This window comes from Macaca fascicularis, chromosome 2, assembly GCF_037993035.2.
Source record: "Macaca fascicularis isolate 582-1 chromosome 2, T2T-MFA8v1.1".
Classification (NCBI taxonomy): Eukaryota; Metazoa; Chordata; class Mammalia; order Primates; family Cercopithecidae; genus Macaca; species Macaca fascicularis.
Window position 1 is genome coordinate 118,832,929 of NC_088376.1, and position 17,422 is coordinate 118,850,350.

General features: G+C 40.9%; 1 protein-coding gene across 17 annotated transcripts in view; it reads right to left on the reverse strand.

Moving 5' to 3' along the window:
• Nucleotides 1-17,422, reverse strand: part of ERC2 (ELKS/RAB6-interacting/CAST family member 2) — a 974,891-nt gene that overhangs the window by 232,302 nt on the left and 725,167 nt on the right. For all 17 annotated transcript variants that reach the window (XR_012431280.1, XR_012431279.1, XR_012431278.1 and 14 more), the window contains one exon: nucleotides 3,995-4,142. Coding sequence is in view for 9 of the 17 variants with exons in the window: in XM_015446056.3 (XP_015301542.3) it covers nucleotides 3,995-4,142 (148 nt within the window). In the remaining 8 variants the exon portion in view is untranslated. The remainder of the gene's footprint in view (nucleotides 1-3,994; nucleotides 4,143-17,422) is intronic.

Sequence of the window (17,422 nt, forward strand, 5' to 3'; positions counted from 1 at the left end):
CTCTCATAAGCCAGTCTGCCTCAATATCTGCACAGAAGACTGAGCAGGCCAGGCAGGTGGCCTTCCCCTCTCATTGGCCCTGAAAGAGCTCTTCTCTTCCAAGTCAGCCATGCAGATCAAGACAATTGAAGCCGGGCGCGGTGGCTCACGCCTGTAATCCCAGCACTTTGGGAGGCCGAGGCGGGCGGATCACAAGGTCAGGAGATCGAGACCACGGTGAAACCCCATCTCTACTAAAAATACAAAAAATTAGCCGGGCGCGGTTGTGGGCGCCTGTAGTCCCAGCTACTCGGGAGGCTGAGGCAGGAGAATGGCGTGAACCCGGGAGGCGGAGCTTGCAGTGAGCCGAGATCGCGCCACTGCACTCCAGCCTGGGCGACAGAGTGAGACTCCGTCTCAAAAAAAAAAAAAAAAAAAAAAGACAATTGAGATCTGGGACTCACCCTCCCAGGACTGCCCTCCCTCACTGATATCTATGTGGGTTGCATACACAAAACAAGCAAATTTCGTAAGTGCTATGGGCCTCTTCAGTGTAGGCTGGGACCTGGGGTCCAGGGTTTCTGACATGTCTGCTTACTGCTCCACAAGTGCTTTGGCTTTAGGAGAGGAGGACCAGGAAGGCTTAGGTGTCAAGGTCTATTTGCTCTTTCTGCCACAGTTGCCACAGCTCAACAATGTGTTCTCAACATGTGCCCAGCTGTGTGCAAAGCAGTAATGATGAAATCAAAATTAAACTACCTCTGAGGGTTGGCGGTGATAATATCAATTAGTAGTAGTAGCAATAACAGTAGTATTAATAGTAATAGTAGTTGCAATAGCAGCTTACACATATGTCGCACCTATTATGTGCCAGGCATATGCAAAGCACTCAGTTTACCTTTCACCTCACAATAACTCCTTGAATTGTTAGCCCAATTTACAGATGAGGAAACTGAGGTTCAAGAAGGTTTAGTATCTTGCCTGTAATCACCCAGCTAATAAATGCCAGAAACAGGATTCACCCTAAGCAGCTCAACTTTGGATGTCATCTTTTATGATCATTTGGCAAAGGGTCTCCTTAAGTATTATGGTGTATCCAACTGTGAGGCTGAGCAAGATACCCAACCTCTCTGGGCCTCTGGCTCCTTCTCTATAAGAGTATCAAATGCTCAGTCTTATTGGGAGGTGATGAGTTGATGTATGTAAAGCCCTTATACCCATGCCTAGTACATGATGAGGGCTCAAAAGTATTAGTAATTGTTGTCGATGTGATCAAATAGCCTAAGCCTAAGGACTCCAGGCAGAACCTACTGTTTGTGAACAGCTGGAGAACATTCTTCAATGGTGTTTTTGGCATCTACTTTAGGTTTATGAAGATAAGGAGACCTCACAATTTCTGGGAATACCATTCTGCTTGACACCCTGAATTTCTCCCTGAACCTGGTGTGTGGGGCATGTGCGGAATCCGGTAGACTATCTAAAGCCTGAGCCCCATCACTTACAAGCTGTGAGTCATTGCACTGGTTATTCCACACCCTGAGCCTCAGTCATGCTCCCTAGAAAAGGGAGATAATGCTGCACACACTCACATGGTTGCTGTGAGGACTATGGGACAACATCTCTGAAGGACACTGGATATAAGACCTAGCATAAATTCTCAATAAAAGGGGATTATTTTGATAGCACATTAATCATTGTTCTTAGAGGCATTATCATTGGCAATAAGGATACTGAAATTCAGGTGACTTTTCCTGCCCTTTGGTGGGTGGGGTGAGGAAGGATATCAGACCTAAATCACCAAGGAGCCTATCCTCTTCCTTCACTGCATCCTTCTCCACAACAGCCCTTTAGACACTGCCTTAGCACATACAGGAGCTGAACTCTGCATAGCTGGGGTTTCCCAAATGTACCCCATGACACCAAAAACCAAGCTTGTTGTAAAGAATACAGGCTTTGTGCAGGTTCCTAGGGGCAAATTGAAGGACTATGCTCAATCCTTACTGGAATCAAGAAGTGAATTTTCATGATGCTGGGAAAGAAAAAAGGTAGCCTTAAAAATTCCTTATTGGGAAAAGTAGAGGGGAACATGAGGAGCAGACTGTCTAAGAGAAAGAAAGGAAAAATTATCCACTCTGCCTGGTAAGAAGGCTTCTGGCAGCTCTGCAGCTCCACCAAGCTAATTCAGCAAGAGCTGACCCTATCAGGTGGCCAAAGTCTGGAACCATTGATATATACACAATAAATGAAATGACACTGCAAATCATGATATAATGCTATCATCTATGGTCTCAGACTTTATGGCCATAGAGTACTGAAAATCATCAAAAGAGGTGAAGGTCAAGGTTGGATGCACCCCCACCCCCAACGATTGGGGCAAGTGTCTCCTTAGCAGCTGACTGACCCGAGACCTTTGGATCATGTATGCATCGTGGCTGGACCAGTGGTACTTGTCTGTAATATCTGGACTGTAGCCAGCACCACAAGAGCATGGTATTTTCAAGCTCAAGGGCTGTTTCTTAGGTCTATAAACCTGTGGGAGAAACCTATAATGGTTAGGTGCAGGAGAAGAGGGTGCAGGGAAGGAATTAGGGAAAAGCAAAGAAGGATGCTCATTTTGACTTTCTGTGGCCAAGTAGGTGGAAAACCCAGTGTAAAAGATGCACAGTTCCAAAAAAAGAAGTCAGGTGCAAGCAATCTCCAACCCCTGAGGCCAGCGTTAGCAAGGCATACTGCTCTGTGGAATGATCCCAGTGTCTTGCAGTGACTGGGACTCTCCCTCTACGAGAACAAGGTGCTCAGGCACAGTAGCGGTCTCTCTCTCTCTCTCTCTGTCTCATTCTCTGTCCCTCTCACTGTCTCTGAACAAGGCAACCCCATGAGAAATAACTCTGGTGCAGGGCCAATGTATGTCTTTTCCTTCCTGAGAGGGAAAAGGGTTAGTCACATTGTAAGCGGAGGGGACTTAATCCTTCACGCTTCCTTTCCACTCACCTTGCCCATGGTGCTTGGCACAGATCACTCTAGCAGGCAGAGAGCCTGCCCCAGGGGCTGAGTCAATATGGAGGCACTCTACATGGTAACTGTGTGGCCATTAGAGGGCTTCAGAGCCACATATGGCCCTAGGTAAAATGTGGTAGCCACCCTGCAAGGCCATAAACCATTGAGCTGACTGAGTTTCATAATGAACTCGAATCTTAGTGAATATCTTTAATCGTTGCTTACAAGAGTCACCAAGTAATATGAGGAAGATAAATATCTAAAGATTTCATGGATGATTTTCCAATATGCTTCAGATGTAATTATTTCCATTTAAGCCACTTCCAGAAAACCTTCCAGAGAGCAAGGAACTTTCTGCACAATTTAGAACTATGCTCCTGCTTCCATGTCCCTCAAAACAAATACAGTGGCCTAGAGGGGCAAAAACACAGGATAATGGGGCAAACAGGTGATTTTTAAAAAATAGTGTGAATAATGGCTGGGTAGTCTCTAAGCATAGTCTGGCAGTGCTAGAAGCTGGGAGATGCTCCTTGGCTGAAATGTATCGGAGGAAATAGTCGAAGAACTAAAGTTGAAAGAATAGAGAGAAAGAAACCTAAAAACCTGGATGAGGGCAGTTCTTTACAGGGACCAGAAAGTGAGCAAGGCAGAGGTAACAGGTCCAACAGGAAAGAAGTTTGCCCAGAATTTAATTATAAGTTTCTAGAACTTAATCAGAAGTCAAACAAAGTCCACTGGAAGAAAGAAAGCTGAGAGCTACTTCTGAGGAGATGACGCTGACACAAAAGAAAGGAAAACAGCACTGGTTGCAAACCACACGAGCCCAGCCACATGCACATTAACACAGAAAAACAGTAAAATGCTGTTGCAGCGACAACTGGGTCCATTGCGCTCCTACCTGGTTTTAGCGGCTTGAGCCCACAGGATGGACGTGGGAAATGAAGAGTGGCTAAAATCCAGAGAAAGCCCACAAAGCCCCAAACCCAGCAAAACACACCTGTCTTGCAGGAGGCCCCACCTGCTGCTTTAATTGATGTACTAGTCGGTCTTTTTCTCGCTTGAGGGCCATGACTTCTTCCTGCGTCTTTTTCTTTTTGGAGGCAGACAATTCCAGCAAGGCAATGTTTGCATCTTTTTCACTGATGGCTGCAAGTAGCGCTTCCTGTCTGGTAAAATAAAGATTATTGAGATCATTTTTGTAAAATAAAAAAACCCCAAACAATTGGCATTTATAGTTGAAATGAACCACAGAGTATTGTCTCAATGGGAAGAAATTATGAATAATAGTTAAAACAAACTAGCTTTTTGGCTTTCAGAATGGACAGAGTAGTTTGGGTCAGAATCCCTGAGACTGCACACTGCAGCCACTGAGAGAGGAATCTTTTAATGGCTTCATAGATGTAGCCACATATTAGAAATGGGAGGGGACAAATCTGAGCATTCATTGCCGACACATTTATCCACCCATCCATCCAAACATACATACATTCATCTATCCATCCATCAATTTGCCAAGAGTCTTAGTCTGTTTTCTGTTGTTATAAAGTAATACCTCAGACTGCATAATTTATAAAGAAAAGATGTTTATTTGGCTCATGATTCTGGAGATTGGGAAGTTTAAGGGCATGGTAGTAGCTTCCAGCAAGGGCTTTTGTACTAACATGGCAAGAAAAGTAGAAGGACAAGTGAGCAAGTGTGAAAGAGACCACAAGATCAAGCAAAGCTTGCTTTTATAACATCCTGCTCTCTCAAGAACTAATTCACTCCTGAGACAAGAGAATTAGTCCATTTGTGAGGGCTCCACCCTCATGATCCTCATGATCTAAGTACTTCTTAATGCCCCTGCCTTTTAATACTGTTATGTTGGTAATTAAGTTTCCATCATATGAACTTTTGGGGGATATATTCAAACTACAGCACCAAGTAAGGTTCTAGATACTCTGAGAAAACCCCCAAAACTGGGTAGCAATTTCACCTATTACTTTTTTCATGCAAGATTTTCTTTTGAAGGCAGACAGAGATATTTACTGGAAACCCTGTTCTATTTTCAATGCATTTAGTGATGCTCCCTTGCCATCCCACCAAAAACAATTACTTCATCTGCCTTCCTTGTTTCAGTAATTACACTACCATCCACTAAGCAGCACAAATCCTGAACTTAGAAGTCATCCCTGAGTTCTTTCCTTCTTTCTCTATCCAGAGCCAATCCACTGACAACTTCAGTAGGTTTTACTTGAAAGTATGCCGCTTATCTAAACTCATGCACTACTATAAAAACATCAACCAACCATCAGCATCACTCACTGGGGACCACTACAAAAGCTTACTCATTGATCTCTCTGGTAAAGAGAGTAAAGTCATCTTTCAAAACATTATAAGCCCAGATTCCACCATTCTATTGTGTAAAGATGCATTGCATCACTCTTTAGACTTGAAATCCAGACCCTTTATTGATGCTTGCAACACATTACACTAACCAGCCCTGACAACCTCTCTGAGGGCCTCTGTTCCTCTTCTCTTTCCTCAATCATTAGGCTCCAGTGCATTTCGTTCCAGGTCTCTGCTAGTCCTCGGAAATGTTACCCTTGGCCCCTCATGTCACAGGCTTCACCTTTCTATGCTTTTGCCTCACACAGCTCTTATCTTCCAGGTGTGTGACTGACTACTGACTTAGACTGCCTCATGTCCAAGTCGGTCATCTGTCACATTACACTACTTCATTATTTTATAGCACTCTTTGCCACTTGATAGCATCTTATTTATTATTTGCTTTGTAGACTTGATGCTCCATGAAACTGGGACCTCTATCGATCTTGTACACCACCAATTCTCAAGCTTCTAGAAGATCCCTCAGCACATAGCGGGCGCCCAAAAATGTGAGTTCAAGGAAGAGGAAAGTTCATTTTTTACTTTTTACAGACTTTTAAAGATATCACCAGACACCTCTTCCTTTCATTTTTAACTAATTAGAATGCTTTGTTTCCTGCTTAACCTATAGTCATCACTTATTCAGAGAAGTTTTAAAGTTGCCTCCTTCAATCTTTATGGTATAATTTTATGACCACATCTGTCACAAATTTTAACCTGGAATTTTCTGGGATGATTTTTGAGTAGGAAATAGCCCTCCTGGGTGTGTTTCATTGAATCCTCCTTTCCTCTGGGAAAGTCTTATCCTCATCATTTGTGTCTCTTCTGAAACATTCTAGCTACTTTGGAAGACCCCGCAGCCTCAAGGAAGCCTCCACACTGAGAACTTCCCTCGCACACAATGCCCAGGACTAAAACCTGGTCATGATCCTGTTTTGCCTTTCTTTAATCCCCATCACCAGACCAGGCCCTCTCCAGATGTTTGGACAAGGTGGTCATTATTTGGATCTCAGATTATTCCCCTTTTCACTGCAGGGATTTATATGGAGTTTTCTGGGCCCCACTAATGCCTGGCAGTAGGAGCTTCTGTTTGAAGCTCACGCAGATGTGTGAGCAGCAGAACATGTCAGGAAATATCTCCATTTTCCAGAAGAAAAGCAGGGCAGGCTGGACTACCACCAGCAGCATTAATATCCAGCTTACAGAGCCTGTCTGCTTTTGGATAACAGCTGAGACAATAGACATGCTTGCGGCTCCCAGCCAGTGCATATTTATACAGAGGGTGAAGCTGAAGAGGCTATACAGACTTTAAATCAGGGAGAGTCTATTTGCTATCTGCTATTCCAAACTTTAGCTACAACGCACAAGGTGACTGCAATATTTTATCCCCTCTGTTACAAACTGAAATATCTAAGTGAAGCTTTTTTAATAAAAACAAACTAAAGGACCGATATTAGGAAAATCGGGGATTGGAGGTAAACTGACTACACCTCTACAACTGCATCTTTACAGACATATGCAGGTATTTAAAATGCTGATTTAAAAACCTTAGTGACGTGAAAATATTTATGTTTGTTGAGAAACAATTCTCTGCGAGTGAGTCTGTCATGTTTCTGTGCATTTTACAAGCACAGACACTATTTTCTTTTCTGATAATCTTTCAAGGCCATTTGTACAGTGACTAGCTTTGAAAGACAGAGGTGGTTTTTCTTTTTGGATCAAAGGGAAGACACGCTTACTGCCCCATATAATAGTGTCTCCTTCCAGAGCAAAAGGCAGGCAGGCATGTTACTGCCCATTATAAAATATTCAGATTGTCTGATCTCAGGGTTGCCCTCCTATAATACAAATGACTACGTATGTGTTCATCCAGTCCATCCGACTGGCCTCCATGGGACTTGGAGCAAGGAGAATCGACACAAATATACTAATTCTTCACTCTGTGCCATGAGCAATAAAGTCCTTTATCTTTGGCCCAGAAGCCTCTTGTCATCTGCCTGCATCCATGGAACTGAGGCAGGCTAACCTGTTAGGATACCAGTAGGGAAGATCTTAGACCCTTCATAGTTCTTGACATGTAAATGTATATCCAAAATGATCCCTAAAACATAAAGCTATACAGATAGGAAAAAACAGGGACAAGAAGGAAGTATACCAAAATGATAATAATCACCATTTCAAGGTGATGGGATGAATGAGGCATTTGTTTTTTTGTTTTTTTGTTTTTTACTTTTTTCTGCTTATACTCTTAAGCATTATTCTCAGAAAATATCCTAAGAGTAAACGTTTAAAACTTGTAAGTTAGGCTTTCGGTCATCAAGTAAACTGCAGGTACATAGTTCAAAATCTTAGCAGGTGTGTAATTTGCTCATTTTCCCACCCAGGTTATCTATAATATGTTCTCTCTGTCCTTCCATTCTTTATGCACAGATAGGCACACACACACATTTTCACACACACACAATGTCTGATTCAATCTATATCATCTACCACTTGGAAAACTGTAGTAGTCTCCGAACCAGACCCCCTGTGTCTACTTTCAGCCTGCTTTAACCCATTTTCCCTTTCTAGGTCAAAATTTGAGATTATATAGCTTTAATAACTGTCAAAAGTCATCATCAATCCAAACAATAATCATTTAAAAAAATATTTTACTTTAAGTTCTGGGGTACATGTGCAGAATGTGAAGGTTTGTTACATAGGCATATACATGCCATGGTGGTTTGCTGCACCCATTAACCCATCATCTACATTAGGTATTTCCCTAATGCTCTCCCTCCCCTAGCCCACCAATCCCCGACAGGCCCCAGTGTGTGATGTCCCCTCCCTGTGTCCATGTGTTCTCATTGTTCAACTCCCACTTATGAGTGAGAACATGTGGTGTTTGGTTTTCTGTTCTTGTGTTAGTTTGCTGAGAATGATGGTTTCCAACTTCATCCATGTCCCTGCAAAGGACATGAGCTCATCCTTTTTATGGCTGCATAGTATTCCATGGTGTATATGTGCCACATTTTCTTAATCCAGTCTGTCATTGATGGTCATTTGGGTTGATTTCAAGTCTTTGCTATTGGGAACAGTGCCGCAATAAACATACATGTGCATGTGTCTTTATAGTAGAACGATTTATAATCCTTTGGGTATATACCCAGTAATGGGATTGCTGGGTCAAACGGTATTTCTGGTTCTAGATCCTTGAGGAATCACCATACTGTCTTCCCCAATGGTTGAACTAATTGACACTCCCACCAACAGCATAAAAGCATTCCTATTTCTCCACATCCTCTCCAGCATCTGTTGTTTCCTGACTTTTTAATGATTGCCATTCTAACTGGCATGAGATGGTACCTCATTGTGGTTTTGATTTGCATTTCTCTGATGGCCAGTGATGATGAGCTTTTTTGCATACGTTTGTTGGCTGTATAAATGTCTTCTTTTGAGAAGTGTCTGTTCATATCCTTCACCAATTTTTGACGGGGTTGTTTTTTTCTTGCAAATTTGTTAAAGTTCTTTGTAGATTCTGGATATTAGCCCTTTGTCAGGTGGGTAGATTGCAAAATTTTTCTCCCATTCTGTAGGTGGCCTGTTCACTCTGATGATAGTTTCTTTTGTTGTGCAGAAGCTCTTTAGTTTAATTAGATCCCATTTGTCAATTTTGGTTTTTGTTGCCATTGCTTTTGGTGTTTTAGTTATGAAGTCTTTGCCCATGCCTATGTCCTGAATGGTACTGCCTAGGTTTTCTTCTAGGGTTTTTAATGGTTTTAGGTCTCATGTTTAAGTCTTTAATCCATCTTGAGTTAATTTTTGTATAAGGCGTAAGGAAGGGGTCCAGTTTCAGTTTTTTGCATATGGCTAGCCAGGTTCGCAATACCATTTATTAAATAGGGAATCCTTTCCCCGTTGCTTGTTTTTGTGTATGATTCTAAAATTTAGGCTTTTAAGCTTTAACACTTATTTCACCTCTCATAATACCACAAAAAATCCCAACGAATTAATTTCTAATTTTCACTTGACTGTCAGAGAAAAACATATATCAATTTCTAATTCTCTACAAATGTTATTAAATACAGTTCCAAGTCAAATTAGTCTTAATTATCAAACCTCAAAGTACATTTAAAATCTTTTTAATAAAATTACATTTAAAGCCACTCACCAACCTTAAATTAATATTCATATTAAAAAATCTATTTTGCTCTTTGTAACTTTCTCCTTATTGTATTTTTGTTTTATTTTGTTTTGCTTTTGCCTAACAAATCTATTTTTATAGATATTGGCATTATACAATCATAGAACTCTAAATAAAATTAATGTAACTAAGATTATCTATATTTTCAAACCCTCATTTAAATACTGACCATAAACTAATGATATTTTCCCCAAAAATAACTTGATTGAGATCTACATTCATTAATTCTAGTCCATTTAAATCAAAGGGTCATTAGTAGAAGATAAAAAGGTATATAAAACTAGAGAAATGAGAACATTTCATACTTCAGGATATTTGGCAAGGCATTCAGAAGCTTATCTGGCTATTTGTATAGAGATGGCAGGCCTAGAATTAAACAAAATCTTAATTCCAGGCTAACAGAGCCATTGATTTGGTTTTTGAAGCAAGAAGTTTTACAAAATGAGTTACAATAACTCCTTCCTTCTCTCTCTCTCTCTCTCTCTCTCTCTCTCTCTCTCTCTCTCTCTGTCTCTGTCTTTCTTTCTGAGGTGGACTCTCACTCTGTTGCCCAGGCTGGAATGCGATGGTGTGATCTCGGCTCACTGCAAGCTCCGCCTCCCAGGTTCATGCCATTCTCCTGCCCCAGCCTCCCAAGTAGCTGGGACTACAGGTGCCCGCCACCACGCCTGGCTAATTTTTTGTATTTTTAGTAGAGATTGGGTTTCACCGTGTTAGCCAGGATGGGCTTGATCTCCTGACCTCGTGATCCGCCCACTTTGGCCTCCGAAAGTGCTGGGATTACAGGCGTGAGCCACCTCGCCTGGCCAACTCTTTCTTAAGTTAATAGACTTTAGCTAAGACAGGTTGAACATCCTGAATCCAAAAATCCCAAATCCAAAGAACTCCAAAATCCTATATGCTTTGAGCACCAACAGGACATTCAAAGACAATACTCATTGCAGCATTCTGGATTTTTGGATTTGAGATACTCTTTTGGTAACTGTAATACAAATATTCCAAAATCTGAAAAAAATGTGAAATCTGAAATACTTCTGGTCCCAAGCATTTCAGATGAGGGATACTCAACCTGTAATTTAAATCACTGTGAGCTAACTGTGTACAGTTATGGGTTTTCATTATCCCTGCCTTAAAGGTCTGGTTTGTTTTGAGGATGGGTATACCGAATATAACTTTATAAAAACTAATTTCATTTTGCCATCCCTATGTCAGATTCTACACTTTTACAGTTCCCATGAGCCAGATTGCTGATACAATGACAGAAAGCACCTACCAAGAAAATCACAAACATTGAAATAGATTAGGAAGCTTATATTAAATATCCTTGCTTTTTTTTTTTTTCTCATGGCAAATTTTGGTCCAGCCATTCAAAAACTGGAAACACTAAAATACCACCAGTTCTGATGTACCTTTTTTTTTTTTTAAAAGGCTCCACTTTATAGAGTATACCAGTGACAAGACACTTAGATATAAACTGGAAACAAAAAAAACATTATTTTCCCCAATGAAAGAATTACCTTCTAGAATCAAGATCACATTTATATTGCTTCAAAAATTATTACTGTCCCATCAATCTGAAGAAGTTCCATAAGCTTGAAATCATGTTCAGTCTATCCCTTTTGCCTTTTTATAGACAACATGAAAAGTACATATATGCCCATTCTTAGACAGTTAGTAGGTTTAAGTATATACCAAAGACTTGCAAAATTATCTTGAGAACATTGCCATCCTCAAGTACCAATTACTAAAGTGATCTATCTATGCCCCCAAAATGTAGCTTAAAATATGAAAAGGAAGCCCAAATATGCTAGGAAGATAAGATAATGTGAAGAGAAATAAATCTATAAGAGTCTGCTGAATGCCAAGCTAAGAAAGTGTATCATAGACAGCATTTTATCAAAGTGCAGCCTAAACAAATGTCAAGGGGTATAATTTCTTTAACAAATATGGGCAACAATAGAGGAAAAAAGGGGGAAATTCTGTGCCCTGTCATACGTTTAGTCAGGATTAACAATGGATAAAAATATGTGCAAGAACACATTTAATAACCCTAAACTGTCATTCAGTGTGTAGGAGGTAATCAAGATACAGCTAATAAAACACCAAAAAAAAATGGTTTTAGCCACCCTGAAAAAAAAAAAAAAACCCTCCATGGAATAAAACAAAACAGGGCTGAAGGGCATCTCCTGCCAAGATAAATGCCTTCTTTTGAGTTTCGCCTGTGGCCAGCCCTCACAAAGAGAGCTCCAGGATCCTCTGGTGGTAATACATGACTACCTCACTTATCACAGTCCATTTAAAAGGGAGCTTTGTAAACATTTCTACTTCACTCCCCATTGCTGTCGTTCTATTAATGATGATTTGAGCTCTGAAAGAGGATCTAAAATTAATTTCAGGAGTTGCAAATGAGGCAGGCCAATTAGGAACGATTATAAATTGGATTTGGGAAGAACCATTAACACATTGTTTCTTGTGGGTTCTTGTTTGAGTTAGCTGACCCATCTTTAGAAGTGCATTCAATTACAAAGGCAGATGCTTAAAAAATGCATTCCATTAAGAAATGTTTGGATAATGACATATAAGAGAAAGTCTACATTATGTATGGTGCTTAGCCCAGGCAGTCATGTTCTAATCATATTGTGGGGGGAAAAAGTCCGCTCAATCAACTTTTCTCAGCTAATTACTATTTTCTTTCCCTCATGACCCTGAATATTCAACTGTAAGTTCAGTAGGAGGTGACTTCAGACAGATGGTGACGAAAGATCCTATTCAAAACAGTCTCTGTCTCACCCCTGGGGTGAGGGTTGGGTGGAGGTTTGCTGCGATCAACCCTGGAGATAGATGTTCATTTGCCTCAATTTTAAAAGCTGTATTTTCAAATGGCATCTTGAGAAAGAAAAGTTCTTTAATATCAATTAGTATCAACCCTACCCACCAGCAGAATGATGTATGGTATATGCAGAAGGGGCCACGCAGAAAGCAAAGCAGCTCACATGAGGTGGGGCCCACAGGGTGAGATATATTTGAACAACCATGAGTTTCAGCAAGGACAAAGAACAGACCAGATTCGTAAAGGCCAGGCTTTGGCAGCCCAGACTTCTTAATGTGGTTTGCTCCCTGTCGCCCACCTAAAATTGACCTCAAAAAAATAGTTTACTCCAATTACGAAGAATTCTGTCTTTGAAACCTAATAGCACATGACTGGAATTTCCTAACACGGGGGCCATGGAGTCTTGTGGAAGTTCTTTACTCTAAGCACTAGCATCTACCCTGTTCCTTGCTCAGTGCATGAGCCAGGGAGGCAGCTGGCCCATCCGGCAGTTCCTCCAGTTCCTCCAACTGGATCAGAACACTCTCAAGTGCCAACGTCATGTGCTTCAGGTCACTAAGAGGGCAAATGCCAGCATCTTTTGGCATCCTGCTACAAAGGGGTATTGGTGAGCCTGAAGCCAACTGATTTTCCCACATAGAAAAGGTCCAAGGCCAGAGGAGGAGTGCCAGGAAGAGCTACTCCCCCCATTCTAAATGTTTCTCTTGAATCCTGTCCTTCTAGAGAATTGATAAAAAGGCAATGAAGGATGGGAGGGACCATTGTCCCAGGCCTTGGCAGTGGACATGTGTGAGACATTGCTCGTTACTATGTGCCTGATCCACCAAAAAAAATAAAATAAAATAAAATAAAATATTTCTTTTGAGCACTTTGGCCTATTATGATTTTTTTAAAAAACATACCCACACAAATAAGATATTACTCAAGTTTTTAAGAGGAGGAGATACTGATCTTTATTTAGTGCTGGGGCTTTGGAAGCAAATGTACCTGAGTTTGAATCTCAGTGATACCTTTTTTCTATGACCCTGGGTAAGTTACTCACTGTCTCTGAAACTTCAAGTTCCTCATAAATAATCTAAGATGGACAATCGTAACTCTCCCTTGGATTGAGGCAGGAGAATATGGTGGAGGCAGGGAACTGAAGGCCATTTCACTCCAACTTCCTAGAACTAAATTAAAAGGAAAACCCTAACTTTCCATGCCTAAGTAACAAAAGGACCAGAGGTTACTCCCTTCGCAAACTCCCACCTTTTCTGCATGGCAAATGGGAAATTAGCTGTCCGCAACCAATCAGACTGATTGCCAGCCCAGTCTTCGTTTGCATGCAAGTGCAACTTTGTGGCTGGGCACGGTGGATCACGCCTGTAATCCCAGCACTTTGGGAAGCTGAGGTCGGTGTATCACCTGAGGTCAGGAGTTCGAGACCAGCCTGGACAATATGGTGAAACCCCATCTCTACTAAAAATACAAAAAATTAGCTGGGCATGGTAGCAGACACCTGTAATCTCAGCTGAGACTGATGCAGGAGAATCGCTTTAACCCAGGAGGCGGAGGTTGCAGTGAGAGGAGGTTGAGATCACACCACTGCACTACGGCCTGGGCAACAAGAGTGAAACGCCATCTCAGAAAAAAAAAAAAAAAAAAAAAAGAAGTGCAACTTTGTAACTTCACCTTAGCCTCTGATTGGTTGTAACCAATCAGATGTTTGCACAGGAATGTGACCTTTGTAACTTCACTTCAGGCTATGATTGGTTGCTTTCAGACCGGCTGCGGGCCACTGCTTCATTTACCTAAGGTGAGTGCCAAGTGGCCAATGGGAAACCTCTAGGAGGTATTTGGACCTGAGGAGGTTCTGTATCCAGGGCCTGTGACCGCTGCTGGGGCCTGCTCCCACCCCGTGGAGTGTACTTTCATTTTCAATAAATCTCTGCTTTCATTCTTTTGTTGCTTCATTCTTTCCTTGCTTTGCTTTGTGTTTTGTCCAATTCTTTGTTCAAAACGCCAAGAACCTGGACAACTTGCAGTCAAGACCCTCTACTGGTAACAGGATCATCGTGAGAATTACATGATCAAGCATGTAAAGATTTTGTTCAGTGCCTGACATGACCACACAAGAAATGCTAGCACTTACTTATTAAATGACACAGACCCCACCAAAGTTAAAGATTCAAAGGTTTTGCATTACTTTCTATGGGCTCCCCTTTATAGTGGATATATCTAAACATGCTCACTGGTCTCTTACTTTCAAGACAAACTTTCAGAGAGGCCTTTAAAATTGGTTTCTGTTATTAAGTTGCATATTTGACTTTCATGAGTTGACATCTGCTCCATAAACAGACATAAAGAAGAAAACAGAGTTTGGAGAGGAATCTGTTGACCATAGAAGAGCTGCATCCCAGACAAGCCAGGCTTGACTTGGCCTATAACTGTCCAACATCATTCCATCCAAATTGATAGGAAAGGCCACGTGGGAAATAGGCAAGACATGATGTCACATAGTTTAAGAAACTGAGAAATAGAAATGTGTTCTGAAAGGCGACTTTTAAAAAGTCAAAGTCAAGTGCAAAATCAAACAAATTCAAAATAAAGATTCTTCCATTGGAAAAAAATACTTTAAAAAACTGGTAAATCTAGGAAGCAGGGAGGGTGAGTGAAATGAAGGGACTTCCACGACACACTGCAATACCCTCTGTTAGTGGTACTGTTAGATGATGGTGCTTGGTCATTCTTGTTATTCCCGTTCAGTAATAAGAAAGCCTCTCTGTTGACCATTCAACTCGGCCAAAGTAGCTTTCTATGTGAAATACACCTAACCAGAATCTCTGGAAAGTTACAGATGAGTAATAATGAGAAAACCAAATACATCTGGACTTCACTGTGGGACAGAGCTTTGTCCAGTATCTGCCTAAACTAAACCTATTGTCCATGGGTGATCAGTTACTGTCAAGAGACTGTCACATTGCATTAATGTTTTGGTTGGAAATGAGTAACTACCAGAAAATAGGTCACTGACATCAAGGCTTCACCCCCATGGCATCCAATCAATTATTTTTTTCTTATTGGTGAAGTGAGGTTATGTGTGTGTATATATGTACGTTTCTCTAAAACCAATATGTTTTAATTTCCCCTCTAGTGTATATTTAAAGCTACTAATATTTATTTGTCAGCCTTTGCACAGAGCAGCAAATTGCACTCCTACGTCTTGAACTAAATATTTCCCTTCTTAATTTGAATATTTTGTGTTAAATCAAACCTTCCATTGTTTATGTTTACATGGAATAGAATATTCCCACAGCTAAACTGTAATAAAAAACAAAACAGATCGTCATGCCATTGCTGTGAGAAGAATATGTGCAGAAGGGGGCACATTCTGGAATTCTGTTAGTGCAACATTCAAATAAAATTGAATTAAGGTTCTGTGAAGGGTTTTTTTTTTTTTTTTTTTTTTTTTTTTTAAACGAAGTCTTGCTCTGTCACCCAGACTGGAATGCAGTAGCACAATCTCGGCTCACTGCAACCTCCACCTCCCGGGTTCAAACGATTCTCCTGCCTCAGCCTCCCGAGTAGCTGAGATTACAGGCATGCACCACCACACTCAGTTAACTTTTGTATTTTTAGTAGAAACGGGGTTTCACTATGTTGTCCAGGCTGTTCTCGAACTTCTGACCTCAGGTGATCCGCCCACGTTGGCCTCCCAAAGTGCTGGGTGAGCCACTGCACCCAGCCTGGAGTGGATCTTTGTAGAGAGAAAACCATAAAAGTGAGTTTATTGGAGCCAGTTTTTATTTATGAGAAGGGAAAAGGCAGTTGTGCTTCTGCACAGGAGAAGGAAACACAGAGTGGCATGTCTGTGTGTGCTGCAGGTGATGGTGGTAGCCAGGCAAAGGATAGGTTTCTGCGAGGGGCAGGAAGGTCTTATCCCTTCTGAGAGAGGGGCTAAACAGATTCCCATCTGTTTATCAAAGACGTTGATTCAATGTTAATCAAAGCTGTTCTCCCTTGCTGTGCCTGCCACAGAACTGGACAGCAATTCAAGACAACCTAGAGGAGACTTTTTGGGAGGGTCAACGAAGCTGATGGCTTTTAAGGCATCCTCAAAGATGCTCAAAGATGCAATTCCTCATGTAAATGTCTAAACAACTTTGTGAAGTCTGGATTTTACGTCTGCCATCTTGTGGCCACTGCAATAAATATTGCCCATTTCAATTTTTTTCTGTAGTTACATCTCTAATAATCTATATTCAAAAAAGGTACCAGAAAGAGTGCTTATTAAAAAAAACAAACATTACACATGGGAGAGAGATCCATGATTCAGGGGGAGCTAGGACATTTCATTTTCAAATCCCCATTCTGCTGACATTTTTCATTCATTTACTAAAGTCTAGTTTCAAATAATTAGCTATCAAATTATCATGTGATACAGGATTGGGACTGCTGAGAAGTCAGTTAAGAGATGACAGGGAAGTTTTAGGTGCCTGTTTTTTTTTTTAAAAGAAGTCATTTAATGGACGCAGAGTTTCTTCCAAATGAATAACAGTCTCAGCATTTCTGTACTTGCCATACATTTGCTAAGAGAACAACCAGAATAAAATAGATTGTTAAACCAAAGGGGGCTTCATACCTTAAAACTAAGGGAAATTGCTTTTCTGGAAATAACTGAACGTCCCAATGAGTGAGATTAGAAATACTTTATTCTACACTATAAGAAAGAGAAATGAGACAAAATTTATATAAATAGACAAAATAGTTCTGCGTTGGGAAGAAATGGTTAAAACGCCACTATGAAAACACAGCCTATCTAATGCACACTCACTAATCATGATCTTGTTGATTGTGTCAATAGAATGGAAAGCAAATACATGTGGTCATTGCCTTTGCAAAGTTTCACCAATGAATCACAGGCTTCAAATGAAAAGGAAGCACAAGAGCATATTCAATGACCACAAATTAATTTCAGAGCCCAAGTTACAGAAGTATAGAACTATGCATCTTCATACATATACCTAAAGCCCTCCACTGCTAAGCAACGGTTCAAAAGACAGGCCAAAGAGCTGCAAGACTCAGCC